This window comes from Ruditapes philippinarum, unplaced genomic scaffold (assembly GCF_026571515.1).
Source record: "Ruditapes philippinarum isolate M1 unplaced genomic scaffold, ASM2657151v2 ctg979_1_1_1_1, whole genome shotgun sequence".
Taxonomy (NCBI): Eukaryota; Metazoa; Mollusca; class Bivalvia; order Venerida; family Veneridae; genus Ruditapes; species Ruditapes philippinarum.
The window spans coordinates 118,926-137,580 of record NW_026866846.1 but is presented as its reverse complement, the minus strand read 5'-3'; the positions used below and the strand labels follow the sequence as shown (position 1 = coordinate 137,580).

The 18,655-nt window shown below is 32.4% G+C and overlaps 2 protein-coding genes across 2 annotated transcripts; both read right to left on the bottom strand.

Annotated features, from left to right (window-relative positions):
• Positions 1-4,017: 4,017 nt before the first annotated feature.
• LOC132733976 (uncharacterized) lies at positions 4,018-6,024 on the bottom strand. The gene is made up of 4 exons (XM_060720675.1): positions 5,870-6,024; positions 5,211-5,250; positions 4,585-4,887; positions 4,018-4,296 (listed from the first exon to the last, which is right to left on the bottom strand). Exons 1-4 carry the CDS (start codon positions 5,906-5,908, stop codon positions 4,067-4,069), a joined length of 612 nt encoding a protein of 203 aa, XP_060576658.1. The 5' UTR covers positions 5,909-6,024; the 3' UTR covers positions 4,018-4,066.
• An 8,552-nt stretch (positions 6,025-14,576) lies between these two features.
• Positions 14,577-16,415, bottom strand: LOC132733973 (uncharacterized). Its single transcript, XM_060720670.1, has 4 exons — positions 16,261-16,415; positions 15,817-15,871; positions 15,303-15,545; positions 14,577-14,794 (listed from the first exon to the last, which is right to left on the bottom strand). Exons 1-4 carry the CDS (start codon positions 16,297-16,299, stop codon positions 14,628-14,630), a joined length of 504 nt encoding a protein of 167 aa, XP_060576653.1. The 5' UTR covers positions 16,300-16,415; the 3' UTR covers positions 14,577-14,627.
• Between the last annotated feature and the right edge of the window lie 2,240 nt (positions 16,416-18,655).

The following is an 18,655-nucleotide window of genomic DNA, read 5'->3' as shown; positions in this document are numbered from 1 at the left end:
TGTATCCCTTTTATTATTTCCATTCATTATGCTTTTACAAAGTAATAAGTAAAAGCATGTGTCTACACATGGAAATAGATCTGTAAAGGCAATACAAAGCAAATGTACTACAACCAAATCAAAGATATTTTACCAGGATATATCTATATCCATGAACAGTGATGAAAAAAACAAAAACAAAAAACTACTATCTACAATAGGCCTACAACACTGCTTAAATCACAAAAGTAATTTAAAAAAAAAAAACTTACATTGCATGTTCAAAAGGTCACGCACCCACGTAAATCCACAAACAGAATAATATCACTTCTGTTCAATATAGATAAGTCAGATATCAAACTGACAAACACTTAAACACCAACTGAATGACACACTCTTTTGCTTTTTTCCATCTTAATTAAATTCCAACATTGAAACTCATAGATTTTTGGCATTTTATATTTTTAAACATCCAACATAAATCAATAAAATAAACATTTTTTTCTTAACGACAACTGCACACTTCTATTGTTACTTCACGTGCCGTCCACACCTGTCCGAACCTAATGACCCGATTTAATCATGCGACAAATCTATTTATAGGCATTCTCAGTTACTTAATTACTAGGGTACTGTTGCACTGAATTAAAATGTAGGTAAAAAAGGGCAAAAAAAAAAACAACATTATTTTTTCTATACTGCAGTATGTGTCTGAATTGTTTAATTTTCGTTAATAATTCTTATGAATGAACTGTATTAGAACTTTGTGTTGCTCTCTGCTATGCATGTGACTATTTGTATGTAAAATAATTGACATGTATTTTCTCTTGTATTTGTATGTATGCAAACAGAGAATATGTAAATAAAACTTGAAACATTGAGTTGATAGACTTATGTACGGATTCAAGGGCTTACTTTACATTCAACCTCGTTTTCTAACAATGTCAAGTAAAACAACAACAAAAACAGACAACATTTTTTATGTGGACGCCTATATGACTTGTGGTAAGGTGTTCCTGACAAATTTCTAAACCATTTTAGATTATCTAAGGATGATTATTTCTCTATGAATAAAAAAAAGATATTAAAATATATCCTCAGTGAAAATAAATTGTTCGCCAGTAAATCGGACACAGTACTAATAAATCTGGGACAAAGTATGTAATTTATTGTCTATCCCGGTAGAAACTAGATCTCTATGCCGTGCATAGATGATATTCATGATAATAGAAGTCAAGAAGGCCAGATCATAATGATCGAGTAATACCTTTTATTTCTATTAAATTATGTGAAGCATTATCAATTTGGTGGAAAAAATATATAATTTCCCGTTCTTATTTGTACATCTACCATGGACTTTAAAAGACTGTCAGTAGTTCAGTTTGTTGTTATTTTATTTTATATTTTAACGGAATTTCATACACGAATACACAGGCAGAGGGACACTGGTATAATACAATAATAATGCTGCTGATAATAATAATACACTTCAAAAAGGAAACAATTAAATACCCCGCTAGCGGTGCGCAAATGCGTTCCATTTCTCCCCACTGAGTGCCTCAAATTTTACCGATAGTCACGTGACATGTGCGAAAGATGCCAGACGAACAGTAAATCACATTAAGAATTGAAGAAATTTCGGCTATAAACTGATATTAAACAGCAGCTTTTTAATTGGTCATATGTCACTGGGTCATAAAATGTTGTTAGAGTATGTTACCGCAACTTGTGACCCTCTCTGGTGCGATATTTGTGTATTATGCAATTATTTAGCGTGAAACGTGGGGGTCCGAGAGAGAACAGCCGATTTATGACACTTCGTTTGATGCGTGTCGGACTAACTTTGAATCGGCATAACTTTTTTAATAATCAAGCAATTAACATGCGGTTTAAAGCACATGAAAGGAAATTTATTTACGGAGGGAACCGTGTCAGGGATTTTTGTTTGCTCAATCAGCGACTTAATTATCTTTAATAACGTAATATGTATGGTGAAAAAAGTCGCATAAAATGTTTGACGTTATGTAATATTTTTTTGAGAAAAGATAGAAAAAATTGAGACACGGTTCCCTAGATAATATAAGTATGGTTATTTTCCAAACGTTTGATGACAAAAAAATAAAAATTGACTTTGATATGACGATTTAAAATTTTAGAATTTTTATTCAAAATCAATCATTTACAAAGGCATGTTTTTCAAATATGTTATTTTTTATGATGATCAACGACATTTAATGCACAAAGATTAAATAAATAACAATTATTACTAAAATAACTTGGTTTAAATGACATTTATGTGAGTACCACGGAAAGTGTCTGTTGTCACCTTAAATCATTCTTGCAAAGTTATGTTCCTTCTCTAATTAAAAATCTTTGACCTTGTTCAACTTTTAAAAAATGTCAAAGAAGAACTGCCTCAAAAAGTATCTTATGTACAAGACGCGACGTCTTGATGTTAACAATTATACAAATTTGTTATAGAATCCTTCCTTGCATGATATAGATACAGCCCGGAAACGAATGTGTACCTTCAAACTTTTTTGTGAGTATGGGAAACTTTAAACTATAAGGGTGACATTGATCTTGGAGTTAAGGATGTATTGGACAACACACTTCGTGTTGAAATGGTAGACATATATGCTATGTTATGTTAAACTTCCTCAATGCATGTTAAACTCTAATTGTGAGAATGTGAACTTGTAAATTTGTCTTTTGGCGTCTTTGCTGTGATATGCAGGTTTCATAACCTCTGATCCCCTTTCAAAATTCCATTTTATTTAATTCCGCCGATCTTTTCCTCGTTTAGGGCACACGCATTTTTGTACTTGGGGACCATATGTCGCTTTTCATGGAATTGCACTTACGTGTCACATTGAAGATTCCATGATAACCGCAATATGAACACATCTGCGGATGTTTAAAAATTGTATCAGTTCATGTTAAATGTTGAATTCTGCTCAAGCCGGCCGGTGCTAGGGGGCGAAGGCTGTGTTTGCACTTGACAGTACTGTCCATAAACAGGCTCAATCAGACCGAACCTAAAACATTTTCAATATTGCCGTGTTGGGCTTTCTTAAGCGATTCTTATTTTCTCTATTTTCAAGCTGTAAGTGTTAAATTGACCTTTGAGGTAGAGACATAGGTCTAATCTGGATGTGGTAGACATGTATGCTAAGTTATTTAAAAATATTTCAATACATGGCACAGTTACAATCTGGACACGAATTTTGTGTAAGTGGAGACGCACAGACCATCGGACAGTGTGATTTTAATATGCCGCTCTTCGGGGACATAATTATGTAATAACTAATTATTATTAACTTCCAATGGCAATTTGCATCTTAGTTTTTCACTTGAAACTATTAATTTTAGTTCACTATCAAAGGCATAAAGATTTTTGAGCACTTAAATCATTGTGCTCCTTTCATTTTTTGCTTTCGTCAATCACTGAGAAAATTAGAGCATGCTGTCAGACAGACATGTTTTATAAACCTTTAGCTCTATAATTTGTCATTATTTGTTTTAGGTCTAAATTAACCACTAAGTATTATGTTTCTACCACCACTGTACAAACACCTTTCTTTATTCAATGGTAAAACGTGTCACATAGAGTGTGTTTCTTTACACTCAGGTTCGTTTAACAAAACAATTAAAATATTATTATTTTCATGTATTTTATTTTTTCGTTATTATTTGTACTTAAACAGAAATAAACTGTCTCTGACATGCATTGTTAGTGTTCATTAGAGAGTCGACGAATGATATGGTCCATTATTTCAAAAAGTTGTTCTTTCATTGTTTATAGCCTTACAAACATACGTTCTCGAACTCGTTATTCATCAGCATCAACAAATGTAAATGGCTGTTTGCATCATTTCCATGTGAGACTTCATACTTGTGTTGAAATTTGACGAACAAATTAACATTCTTTCTATTTCGATACTTTTTCATATATATTTACTTGGATCATTTACAAAGAGTATATTAAAATCATATTTCATGCACATGGCACCATTAAAGGAATAATAAAATGCAATACAGTTTTGACATAAATATTTTATTATCTAAAAATTGTACAATTATACTATCACCATCCACCATGACCATGTCCATCAAAACCACCCATAACTGGACCACCCATAATTGGGCCACCCATCATGGGACCATCCATGATGGGACCGCCAATGCCAGTGTCCCGACATACGCCGTTTCCTCCTCCGCCACTACATGAACTGTCTGATACACATTGTTGATATAGACCACATTGTCCTCCCATTATATGACCAGTTTGACACTCACAAGTCCTAGTGTTTGTAACTGAAATAATTGATAGGAAGTAAAATAATTTGTCATATGTATGCACGTTAATGATACCCGAAGCATCAGAGACAATGTTATTTTACGTAGGTTATATCCTAACACTCCAACCATGAAAATAGGCTTTTCACTGAATGATTTGCAGATTCTTTAGTTCGGAACTTATATTCAATTTAATTAAATGCGTTTTGTAAGATATTTTGTAATGAATTGTTTTTCTTTATATTAACATTTGTAATACTATTATTATAAAATCTATAGAAACTGTTCCAGAAGTGAATAACTTACCTTGATTTACATGGACATTATTTGAACCTGTGTGACGTTCCACATTTACATTATTATTTGATACATTTATATCCTGAGCATCTCTTCTTGAATTGTCATCTACGATAACTGGGCGTCGCCGACCACCAATAACACCTATACCTCCTGCAGGGTACACTCCACCTCCAAGTGTATCAGTCCCAATGTATGGATCAACGTAAGGATCGCTTATAATAGATCCTCCAGGATATGGGTCAATTATACCACCACCAATAGGATGTCTTGGGTATATTCTCTTCGGTATGATTCGTCTTCTTCCGTATCCTGGTAACAGGAAATATAAAACTTTACAAATGTTTATGAAACAACAATAAATTACGATCATAATCTTAAGATTGAAGCATGATAGGACGAATAAGCATTTGTTTTATTTATGTTGTTATTAATTCTCTGACAACAACCTTAAGTCAAGTAAATGTCAATAACAGGGAGTTAGCTCGTCATAATTAAATAATACAATGTGTTTTAAAAAACTTTCCGAATATTAAACGCTGACATTAACATTAATGTGTATAAAATTGTATGAGCACTAAACATTGTACATTTATGATAGAAATAAAACTAGGTCAACAAAAAGTAACACATACCCGGTTGTCCATTTGTTAGTGCCAATATTGCGAATGCAATCTGCAAAAGAATATAATAACTAAATTTATATAATACAAACATTTACACTCTATGTATGTAGCAGCAAGAGCAGGTAAGAAATCTATGAAGATCTGACAATTAAAGCATAAATTAATATAAAAAAAAACAACAAACAAAACAAAAAACAAAATCAAAAACAAAGAAACAAACAAAAAACGATATATAATTATGATAATAATAATTATATAAAAATAATAAGTCTAAGTGTGAATCTGTAATGTGATGTGATGTTTTCACTTTTTTCGCACCAAATATCACTTATTTGTCAGTTTTAAAGTAAATATTGAGAACAAAAAGGTATCACAACTAATAACAACACAAATAACCGTTTATATAATTTGTATAGTTAATGTTTTTAGTTTACCACATAGAAAATTTTATGAAGTTGTTAGCTAAATGAACATATGTTGATAACATATAATTGTGAAAGTAAACACGACAACTTTAGGAGACAAACATACAACAATAAGTTCCGTTCAGCCTTCTCTAAAACCATTGATGCTAATTCAAAAGTTAGTGATTACAAACACAGTATAAACTGATTAAGTACTTAATCTTGTTCAGGCTACACGCAAGCAAAATGTAAATGTATACTTACAATAGCTTGAAAGAAATACAAGTATAAACTCTTCTCCATATTTTATTTTTAATGTGTTATATCGACAGCAGTTAAAATATTATAAAATGCTGAAACGTTCATAGCACAGCTTTATATATATCTCATGTACGAACATTTTGTAAGATGAATCGCTTTAATTAGGTTGCAAAATCTGCTGCTTATTTACTTAATTAGAATCAAAACGAATAAATTACTACTAATTAGCATGGTTTAACGGTAATAAAAGGCTGACGGGCATTAAATAAAGCGCTTAAGAATAAAATATTAATCTATCATGTTAGCAAAAATACACAAAAATTTTACGAAGCTCAAAAGGTTGGTGACGTTAGAGAATTGTTTATAGATGCCTTGTTTATAAACCACACAAAATGACTTTATACGTAACCACATAATTTCCGCCAAAGTATGACGTTATTCAATAAATAATTGAATTGTCTTTAGGAATTAGACAATAAAACTTAATAAAAGCGTGATAAAATTTTAGTACTGTTTTGATTATTTCCTCATTTTTGTTTATTCTGTTTAACTTTGTCGTGACTTTTATCACTGTCAAATCCCTATGTTGATTAAATTAATTGAATTTCTTTTGCTAAGTGTTTTCTATCCAAACAATGTTTTCTATGCTATAGGCAGATTTATGCACCTTAAGTTACCCTTTCGTATCAAGATTCAATCACATCGAGTCTGTAAAATTTTAAATAATATCTTATTCTAAATTCATCCCGAGATTTCTCACAGTTTTTTAAGTAATTTAACAACTGTACCCATCGTATGAAAGTGATTACCCTAATTGTTTTCCTTTCTTCATTGACATGACGTTTAACATGTCAATATACTTTAAACACTTTATAGGTCGTAAGAATTGTGGATACTTTCGTACATGTCAATAAACTTTTACTTTTTGGTTCTCATTTTGACGAATTGTTTGCTAGTTATTGACGAGAAAACAAAACATCGACCGCACAATCAAAGTGGGAAAAGAAAACAGCAAACGTAATCAGTTAAAATACCAAAACATAATAATAAAAAGGAGTATCCTGTTTCGCGCAAAATAATAATAATAAAAATAATAGTAACAAAAAATCTTTCTTACACTTTCATTGCATGGATTTTTATGTACATACCGAAAAAATAGATATTTGATAATAATTTTCAATTTTTTATCAGTGTAAAATGTGCAAACCTTACAGGTATTCTTTACAAAGTTCCATTCGATTTGCTACTGAATTTACATTAAATGCTACACATTATTAAATTATTGACTCTTTTGTGGGATCTTACAGCATCAGATTGATGTTTCCAAAACGATTTCGTATAATGGAGTAGTTTCAGGATGATTCACATAAATTTTAGAACGTTTTTTTGTGTAACCCATATATACACATAGGTTTATATAAAACGTATTTTCTCCTAATGCTTTATTGAGGGGTGAACTTCAAAGTGTATTCAATCTAGAATAAAACGCACCCAGTTACTATATTTTACTGCACCGATTTGCAAACTTTTTTCTTTTCAGCTTTTCAGATTTTCATACATGATGTGATTGTAAAATACCCCAAAGAAAGAACAAAAAAAAACAAACATATTAATATTCACATTCGAATATAGGAAAAAATGAAAACAACTGTCATGGTCATATTTCCATTACAATTAAAGGTATACTATAAGTATACTCTAGAAAACCAATAACCAAACCAATGCAACACATGCAAAAGGTGCATCTCTCGGGATTGATGAAAGGTGAAAATAAATGGTTAATTATAAAAACTCGGTTTCACGACATTCAATTAAAAATATTTAGAATAAGTTACCTTCTCTGAGTGTTAAGCTATAGAATGTGTGCGTTTAGATTTGTTTTCGAAAAGAACTTGACGGGACGAACCCCGTCCGTGCTGTGACTTGTGCTCTGTCCTGTTTTTGTTTTGGTGTGTTCCTGGGCTTCTTGCCGGTGGTAGTCCTGTGTTGCTGGATCGTGTGGGGTTGTGTGCATGTAGCTGCCCTTCCTTGATGATCTTGTTTTTTCCTTTTTTTTTAAATTGCTATATTGAAGTCGAACACACTGCCAGTGTTTTTGAAAGATTTGGAACGATTATTGAGATATGAAAACTGTAGCAGGATTAATAGGAGTTATGGTAGATATTTAGTTTAAACAATATTTTATTTATAAACCACACATTTACATAATAAATTACATAAAATAAAATTTACGGATTGAGTAGGAAGCTTGAAAAGCTTTTTTGAAAACTCTCTCCGTAATCAGTATTTAACAAATTTCAAAAAATGGTAACAAAATATAAATATCTAAACTAAACTATACATATCATATCGACTTGTTCTTGCTTTCTTACTATACATACTATGTTTATGTCAAGTATTCATGAACTAATTTTAAGATACATTGCTGTTAGATTAGAGGTATAAGCACGAGTATGAATTCATTTTTAAAGGGATATATTGCTTAGTTTAGTGATTGGTTAATTAAACTAATATGTTGAGAACTTTAATTATTAAAACATGTACATTGGAGGAGAAGTAATAATAGAAGAGAAGAAGAGATAAGGAACAAGAGAAAGAGAGTCACTTTACTACTATGGAGTTGGAGGACCTTTTTCTTTTCAAACGAATATTATTATGTATCAAATCTTTTTGTTTTTTGTATGTATTTATGTATATGTGATATAATTGTTTCGTTTTGAGCACCGGTAAGTGAATTATCGCCGTATAGTAAATTATTCAATGTAACAGTTGTGATTTGACTTAAATTGTTTATAAGGATAGTGCGGTCATCTTGATACATGGGGCAGCGGAGGAAATAGTGTTCTGTATTTTCTATTTCACCACATATACAAAAAGGGCTATCTATTATGTTTTTTGAAAACAGATGTTCTTTCAGAGAGCTGCAATGTGTTCTTAATCGTGTATGTATTATTTGATATCTTCTTTCACCTATATAATAGTGAGCTGGAACTTTTTGGACATCTTCATTTAGTCTTTTTTTGAAAATTGCAAGCGATGGTGCATTTCTTAGTTCGACAGGGAGATCATTCCAGTCTTTAATCGAAGATGGTAAGAATGAATTTGAATAAAGTTGAGTTTGACAGAAAATATTTCTAGTGTTACTTGCATTTCGTAAGTTGTATACTGAAGTTTGTCCTACTGTGTTTGGAACTATGGAAGATAAATATTGTGGAGATAGGTGATTGAACATTTTATATAGCAGAATTAGTTTGTGTTTATAGCGTCTTACTTTTAGGGGTTGAAAACATGTGTCTTCATACAGATTTGAGAAAGAAACAAGTTTCGTTGTACCAGTTATAATTCTGCAGGCTTCAAGTTGGATTTTTTCTAACTCGAATTCATCTTGTTGAGTAATATTATCCCAGACTACATCTGAGTATTCAAGAAGAGGCCGGATGAAAGAAAGATATATAGTTTCGAGTGATCTACGATCAGTGATGAATTTTAAAGACCTCATAATATTAAGTCGTTGCCATGCCTTTTGTGATATATTCATTATATGGGTATGCCAAGTTCCTTCAGATGAAAAAGTTACTCCAAGATGTTTGTGAGTGGTCACCTCATTTATTTGTATTCCGTTCATACTAAGGGGAGGATGAACAGGTTTATTAACCTTACGGGAAAAAATGACAGATTCAGTTTTATTTGGATTGAAAGTGACAAGCCATCTGTTTGCCCATACAGTAATTTTCTCGAGATCTAAGTTAAGTGTTGCAGCAGCGGTAGCAGGATTGTCAACGATAATATACAAACTTGTATCATCTGCAAAGAGTCTGATATATGAATTTATGTCAAGGACAATATCTTTGATATGGTAGATATTTGATAAGATTATTAAAGATTGACGGACAGACAGAGCACACATTTGTTTAAACAATGTTTTGTTGCTGAGTATTATGATTGCAGAATTGTCAGAAGCACCTACATTTTGTGGCTTATGACTCAATCAAACCGAGTCTGCAATTCTTATGTTATTTTGTTGAGATTAATGCTTCCGAGGGATCACTTTGTTTCCAGAATTTTGTACTTCACAACAGCAGGTGTCAAGTGCCGTGTGGCAGCCGTAAAAAGTTGCCCCGTACTTCACTTCAGTGTTGTTATATTTTCTGGTCCTTCGGGATCATTGATGCAAACACTATAAAGTGTTGAGAATTGAGTACCGCTCAAGCCGGTGCTAGGGGGCGTGAGGGATGTTGCACTTAATCATTATTCCTCATGTACAGACTCAATCAAACCGAGTCTGCAATTCTTATGTTATTTTGTTGTGATTAATGCTTCCGAGGGATCACTTTGTTTCCAGAAGTTTGTACTTCACAACAGCAGGTGTCAAGTGCCGTGTGGCAGCCGTAAAAAGTTGCCCCGTACTTCACTTCAGTGTTGTTATATTTTCTGGTCCTTCGGGATCATTGATGCCAACACTATAAAGTGTTGAGAATTGAGTACCGCTCAAGCCGGTGCTAGGGGGCGTGAGGGATGTTGCACTTAATCATTATCCCTCATGTACAGACTCAATCAAACCGAGTCTGCAATTCTTATGTTATTTTGTTGTGATTAATGCTTCCGAGGGATCACTTTGTTTCCAGAATTTTGTACTTCACAACAGCAGGTGTCAAGTGCCGTGTGGCAGCCGTAAAAAGTTGCCCCGTACTTCACTTCAGTGTTGTTATATTTTCTGGTCCTTCGGGATCATTGATGCCAACACTATAAAGTGTTGAGAATTGAGTACCGCTCAAGCCGGTGCTAGGGGGCGTGAGGGATGTTGCACTTAATCATTATCCCTCATGTACAGACTCAATCAAACCGAGTCTGCAATTCTTATGTTATTTTGTTGTGATTAATGCTTCCGAGGGATCACTTTGTTTCCAGAATTTTGGAAATGTTCCTTTATTCGAAATTTCACCATTTCCTGTTTAAATCAAGCGAGTCTGCAACATTTTTAATCTTGCTGTTTTGGTTGTAATTTAGGGATCTCGATTTTTTTCTTATTGTCGAAATATTAGTTATAACAAATAAACATGTTAATATTTTTATGAGTATACACGTACAAAAGATCTTAAGGTATGTCGTTTATAGTCCATTTTATACAAATTCTTAAATGACTTGTCGAAATAAGTCAATCCACTTTTAAAAATCGATAATCAATTTGTCAACAGCATTAAATATTCACTGAAACATTTGCAACTTCATTAACTTAAACTGAAATGCATGTTGTTCATCTATATCGCTTAGTTTAAACATATTTTATTGCATTAAATACATGTTTACAAACATATTATACAAATAATGAGTATATATCAAAATGTAAATGGGTTGGACAACAAGTTCTTACAACATTAGATTAAGCCCTTCCTAGATCAATATTGCTTGTGAAGTTTATGCCATATCTACAGGTTTTCTTTAAAATAAATTAGTTCACAGTGAGCACGTTTTACATAGGTAATTCAAATATTGATCTAAACAATAGAATATGTTTCACTTGGATATTCTTATAAAAAACATTTCTTGAAAAAAAAGATAGACATTTAAGTTGTTTAGTATGGATATTTATAATAATAATAATAATAATAATAATAATAATAATAATAATAATAATAAATAAAAACTCGTTTCCTGTTGTCACAATAAGAAACCCCAGACAAATGTAACCAAGAATGAGCATGAGCATCTGAATATGATATTTCTGTCGCTTTCCCTTTCCCTGCCGTCACAATAAGTAAACCCCAGGAAAAATGAGCCAATCAATGGGCATGCTCTGGAGTGCGGGTAACAAATACCTGCACTCCAGTTAACGCACTGTGCATGTATATGTAATGTATACGATTTAACTCTGACACATTTTCAACAGAAATGTCCCCAAACTATGATACAATAAATATAATGATGATAATGATGATGATAATGATGATGGTGATGATGATGATGAAAATACTATTTTGTTCTTGAACAAGCTATTATCTGATAAAAAACAAATGCCTAATCGGGTCATGTAGCATACACTAACCAGCAATATCAATATACGATCCATAAACAATTACATGTATATCGTGATTTGTTATAACGTATAATAGCTCAACAAATTACTCTAATTGTTGATGTTTTCTTGGCTTAATGAGTGTGCATCAACCTTAACAGATAAGTAGCAGAACTCTATCGGATACGGGGACACGTCACCGTCGTACCCTTCAATGTTAACTGGTGATAATGCACCTCAATGTGAACAAGAACTGCATTTTAGGTCAAGCTGTAGGTCACTTAAACCGTCCATGTAATCTAATTTCTAATTTAATCTGATAGAGGCCTATATGTCCCTGTACCAGTTCCAAGTGTATTTAATGCCTCTCCTCGCTATGAGTCAGAATATCGCCAGCTCATCGAATTCATTGAATTAGAATAAGGTTTCAGTTGAGTGTACGGGAGCATTTTATACCAACTTTTACTGTATCATCTGACAGGTTACTCTCTGCAAAAGTGCACCGAATGAACTTAAGGAGAAATAGACACATTTATGAAATGCCTTGAAGCCAAAAGCTCCACTTTTTGCTTTTGAGAAAATGTTGTGAGACTCTTTTGAGACAGAAAATGTTATCTATTGTCAAATAGATAAATACAGAATCCCTAAAGAAAGCCCAACACGGCAAAATTGAAAATGTTGCAGGCTCGGTTTGATTGAGCCTGTTCATGAACGGTATTGGAAAGTGCAAGTTACCGTCCACGCCCCCTAGCACGATTAACATTTTTAACAGGACTAGGGCTGTGAATTTTTGTTATATATCACACTGAATCGGAAAGCAATACCTATAAAAAATCTAATTTGCTTGTCCGTAAAAGCGACTTTGAAAACCATGATATGCGCCGCATTTCATTAAAAGCATAACTTTTTCATTTGTTTATGTTTTTTGTTCATGTTTCATTTATGGTCAAGTCCGGTTATTTTTATCATCCCTAGTAGTCTTTATTCCGCTTGGAACTAATTTACTTCTATTTCTTTCAATTTGTTGGTTCCAGTATTCCTTCTTGAATACTGAATATTCATCCTTAGAGTATTTTGCCGTTTTTTTCTTTTCTTTTTTTTTCTTTTTTTTTTGGTTTTGAAAGCTTATCTGTAATATACAGTTTCATAACCTCTTGTCCCCTTTCAAAATCATATTGTTTTCTCGTTACGGGTACACGGATTTATTACTTGGGAACTATACACAGCTTTTCCTTGAATATGACTAACGTGTACCATTAACTGTTCTAAACTTATCGGATGTTTATTAGGTAAAATCTTTAACATTTAATGTTAATTTTGAAATCTGCTCAAGCCGGCACTAGGGGACGTGAATGGTGGCTTGTACTTGACAGTACGGTATATGATCAGACATATTTAAAATAATTAGAACAGATATCAACAATGCAAAGCCAACAATCATAGGACTGAGCAAACCAGACCTGCAACACCTTTTATTTTTGCTAATATTGATGTTCTTAAGGGATTCCTTTTTTTACATTTTGAGCTCTACAAACACACACTGTTAAAAACTGGAGGTCAACTATTAATTTTCAACGTGTGTGAAACTGTTTTTGTTCAAATTTTTGTTCAATAGAGTCGGATAGCTACTTGTAGATTTATTAAGTTTTGTTTAAGTGCAAAAGCTGCGTTCAAGATGTTTTAGACTCAATGTTTTAGATGTACAGACTCAATCAAACCGAGTCTGCAATTTTCTTGTAAGTTTGTCGTGATTAATGCTTCCGATGGATCACTTTGTTTCGAGATTTTTAGAAATGGAAAAGGTTGCTTAACTTGCCAGTCTAATTCTTCCGTCAAACCTTAAGCCAGCTTCTTTCCGAGTCGACAACCTTTTTAGTTTATGTTTATATTTTTCACTAGTTTATTTATTATAATATCAATATAAGAAGAGTATTTTAAATCGTAATTAAATATTAAGAAAAAAGAAAAGCATTTATCAAGGGAAGGACTTAACAGACTAACAGAGGTTATGGCTTATTTGGGATTAGAAACTTCATTCTTCCATCATCGGAACAAACTTCAGATCTTTTTTTTAGTCACAACGTGAGAAACGTTCGCCAGTTTTAAATGATTAAGACGTTTTGCTAGAGGAATGAACCAAATGTCTGTACATTGATATTGCAACAGAATGTAATATCAAAACTGCAAAACAGGATGAAGCTCGACATATTTCGAAATTACGATAGATTGTTGATAGTTAATTGTGTGATTAATTATTATCAATCATAGGTTAATGTCAGGTGCAAACAGATTTTGTGTTGCAATGACATGCATTTTCATGCTTTCAATCAGCAGTGTACTATCATTCTTCTTTATAGTTACAAAAAAATGTTGTTGATTAGCATGCAACTTCTATACAATGAGAAAAAACATGAGGGGGGGGGGGGTGGAGTGGAAAGAAAATGGATTGAAATATACTACATTCATTTAAACACAATCCGCAAAGTTGCACCATTGAGCATCATACTAAGCTATCTTGCATTTTTCACAATAACATTAACCTAAAAGATCAAAAAGTGAATTTGCTGTCATCAGAGAAAAATTATTGACTTTTCTTAATAGTCTGCCCTTTTATATCCCTTTTTCTGTACTTATAACATTGTCTTTTTATGGGCATATTTTGTATTTTTTATATCAATGATATAAGAAATGCATACACATGTTTTAAATATATAAAATTTTATTTGACAACTTTCTGATATGGTACAATTAAATCATCATTCCGCCATGGCCCCCACCAAAACCAGCGTCTTGACACACGCCGTTACCTGCTCCTCCGGTACAAGTACTGTCTCGAACACATCGTTGATATGGTCCACATTGCTGCATAAACGGATCTGCGTGACAGTCACATCTTCTCGTTCTGGAGTTTGTTACTGAAATGATATTGTTTGTTTATAAGTGTGTATGCATTAATGGAATCTAGTACAAAGCTATTTAAAAACAACTTAACAAGGTACAAGTAACTTTATCATAGAAACAAATCTTTAACATTTTATCTTATAATAATATTATAACTGTAATGATCATTTCAAAAATACTGACAAACCTATCTGGTTTTATTTCATACTTACAAGATGTGTGTTAAAGTGATATCAGTCTGGAAAAAATATGATAATCATTACAGTTCAAATAGTCTTAACTGAGTACATGCTAATTACAAAAGACAAGAGTCATTTCCTTAGCCTATGTAGCTGGCAGAAACTGAGCGTACTCATATTTTTGCCCGATAAGCCTTTTTAGCTGATGGCAGCACATATTGTTGGCTCGCTATATTGATATTCCCGCACGAAACACGCATGTTTCTTACATTTAGTATTTAAGGTAATAGGAGAAGGTCATCAGTGCTAAGATGTTATTATGAGTCTTATATAAATTACTTACCCTGATTTACGTTGACGTTACCAGAACCATGGTTTTCTCGAATATTTTCGTTATTATTGCTTATATTTATATTCTGTCTGCGAGCATCGGATCTGTCACTAACAACAGCTGGACGTCGAACTACTGGGAGGATTGATGGTTCATAAATGCCTGTATCAGGATATATTATTCTTCGGGGGTACGGCCTTATCGGCGGAATTCTAGGATACATTCCTCTTCGAAACCCTCCTCTACGGGGATAAACTGTAAAGAAAAATCAGATACAGATATAAACCATTTACAAAATTGTTTGTTTTACTTTCTGTATGAATGTCAACAAAGAGACCATAGCGTTTAAACAGAATACCATGTTTATGATTGAAATTTTGACATTATCAAATATAATTTTTACGTATAAAATAATCTGTTTAGCTGTGTTCTAATAACTACTACTTTATGAATTCAGTGTTACAGTATCTTTATTTTTTATAATAATCTAAACGACAATATGAAATAAAATCAAAAAGAAACTTACACGGGTCTCCCATCATGTGTTGTGCTTCCGAGAAATTTGGACCATAGAACAGTGCCTGTATAAAAATTATATTTAAACTTACTGAATTTCTTTATGCACATACAATAACTGAGTTAATCACAGAAATATTTGTAAAAAACGGAGTTCTTAGGCAGCATAAAAACGAAAATTGTAGATTCTGATAATTTGTCTGTTTAGCAACATCCCACACCTATGCTTTACAAATTCAATATTTTTGCAAAAGGCACATAATATACGCACAGTTAAAAGTGAATAAGTGAATAGAATAAATTATTATAAAAAAGCTTCTGATAACGTAACATATATCTATATTTTACTGTTACAGAGACTTTGAACAGATGCCTTTATTAAATGTAGAATATTTTTGAAGGAGAAGTTAAGTTGTAGCATTAAATGTGTATGGAAATCAATAAGTATACTAACCAAACAAACAAAACAGCCGAAATATTTGATAATATCCATTTCTGTTAGTCCTTACAAACGAGTTTAAGATTACGAATGATTTGTTTCTTTTTTGTACACTAAAATAGTCTCATCTGTTAGAACAACGTTGCGTGATTAACGTATAATTTATACATAAAACGTCACTGTCCGCGTTTTTTAAACAGTTAATTGTGTCAGTTTGAAAGATTGTTATTTGACTGTTTTACATCGATCATAAAAACTTCAAACGTTGTTTATAATGTGGATGGTTTATTTATGAATTAATTTACTTAGTATCGTTGTGACGCTAAAGTACTAACTACCATTCTATAAACTTGTATATTCACACTGGTTGATTAACCCTATGATTACATGAAAAATGAAAGATAAAAGCATAAACATTATAAATGATTGAGTATATAGGGACAATATCTCTAACATTATTTCTACTTTCATGAAAATCTGTTATACCGAGTTTTGAGGATTACTGTCACTAATTAGTTTGTATTCAAGACAACATATTGAAATCTTATCAAATAATGACGTCAAAGTGAAAAATACATCGTCTCTTTTGACAAAAATATACTAACAATAGGTGTCCGAAAACTGTCGTAAGAAAGCGGTAGTGGCTTTGTATTATCACGATACTTTCAGTCATTAGCCGAGGTGAAACAATAAGGGTTGATGTGGCGGCATGGCTGGGTTGTTATCGTGTCGTATGTGGCGGCAAGGTCGAGTGGTTAACGCGTCGGACTAGTTATCTAATGATCGCTAGCCGCATGGGTTCAAAGCCCGTTAGAGGCAAGTCGATGTTTCCTTAGCCAAGAAACTTTACACTCATTGCTCACTGGTTGGTTCCAGGAACAGATTAGAAAGTGTGTCTATAAGCTTATAGGTTCCTACACAATCAACCTAAAATAAATTCTGTATAAACCAAACGATAAGGGTTCGCAAGCCGTAAAATTAACGTATTAAGCATTACGTAATTTTGAATGTTTTTTTATTATACAGACATACTATCTTTTTTGTCCCGGTATGCTTGTACTCAAATTAAGATATTTGTTCACCTTGTGATTGAGGGATTGCCTTTCAAAGTTGAGGCATTGAAACTGCAGCCACCGTTTATCTCTGCGTGATCTCTGCATAATCGAATTTCTATAAACCCTTTAACTTCATCAGATAAGGTAGTTATGACCCTTGGTGTTTGCTTTAAGTTTGTAACGCCTGGGTTAGCCAAAAATTATCTCTTCTGTTTTGGCCCCATATGACTCTAATTGTGTTGGTGCGCCATAAAAGCAAACAAAACAAACATTATGGTTAACATACTTCAGCAAATATTGTCAAGCGAATGTCATTATCCTTAAGAAAATGGTTTTGTTTATATTAAAATACTTCAGGTCATTGATAGTTTACATGAAGGGTGATGTACTTTTAAAAACCTTATTTTCATTCCCCTAAAACATGTATGTATATTAATCTAAAATCGTGGGATAAAAATGATTATTTTTCATCTCTAAATAAATTTGTTGCAAGGCATTCTTAACTGGATTGATTTGTTTTTAATTTTATGATATAAAAAAGGAATTTAAGGTAAAATAATTAAGGTATATGACTAGTTAAATATATGCTTAATTGCGTTGTCGCTACTTCCGGGCTAACTCATGTCACCGAAAATAAGTGTCAACCAAGGTTTAGTGTTGTTTTATAATATATTGTTTGTAAACTCTGCATCAATAAATTGAGAAATGTTATACTATGTAGATCTGATAAAAGTTTCAAGGGAACGTAAAATTGTCGAATTTATGTTTGAACTGTAACTTTGGTGGCGTTATTTACTATTCAGCAAATTTAGCATCAAAATGGACTGTTTCAACATGAAAGCATTGCCATAGACTCATATTTCCATCAGGTGAAAAACGAATATTGTAAAGTAGATGTTTTGTCAAGAGTGCAATTAAAATGTAAACGATCGTGAAGAAGGTAGTCATGAAGTTTACGTGTATCCAAAGGTTTTATTGCAAAACTCGTTTTCTTTGAATTAGAAAATGCAACATATTTGCGTTTTCTTAAAATAAAAGTATTGCAGCAATTGAACTGTTGTCAGTATCAAATATTTTAACATAAAGTTTGCAAGAAATGTCAAACCATTTAGTTTCTTTAATGAAAATTACTACTTATACATCATTATTCGTCCTTCTTGAGAAATGAAATCAAAATAATACCTCGACTATAAGTTGTAATTTCGAAATTTTATTGTAAAACTCCCTTTTATTGTAAAACTCGTTTTTATTGCGAGAAATTGCAAACAAATTTATGTCATTTCAACGAGTTTTGCAATTAATTGTCAACATTTCTTTTTTGGCAAATTTAAAGTAGTTGTTGGTATCGGCATCAT

What these genes read in the sequence shown, in the direction of transcription:
- LOC132733973 (XM_060720670.1), bottom strand. Translation starts at nt 16,299, where the DNA reads ATGGATATTATCAAATATTTCGGCTGTTTTGTTTGTTTG. An exon ending in TCGGCTGTTTTGTTTGTTTG is followed by an intron (nt 15,872 to 16,260) that starts GTTAGTATACTT and finishes ATTTTTATACAG; the next exon opens with GCACTGTTCTATGGTCCAAA. An exon ending in ACACATGATGGGAGACCCGT is followed by an intron (nt 15,546 to 15,816) that starts GTAAGTTTCTTT and finishes TTTTCTTTACAG; the next exon opens with TTTATCCCCGTAGAGGAGGG.
- LOC132733976 (XM_060720675.1), bottom strand. Translation starts at nt 5,908, where the DNA reads ATGGAGAAGAGTTTATACTTGTATTTCTTTCAAGCTATT. An exon ending in TGTATTTCTTTCAAGCTATT is followed by an intron (nt 5,251 to 5,869) that starts GTAAGTATACAT and finishes ATTCTTTTGCAG; the next exon opens with ATTGCATTCGCAATATTGGC. An exon ending in ACTAACAAATGGACAACCGG is followed by an intron (nt 4,888 to 5,210) that starts GTATGTGTTACT and finishes TCCTGTTACCAG; the next exon opens with GATACGGAAGAAGACGAATC.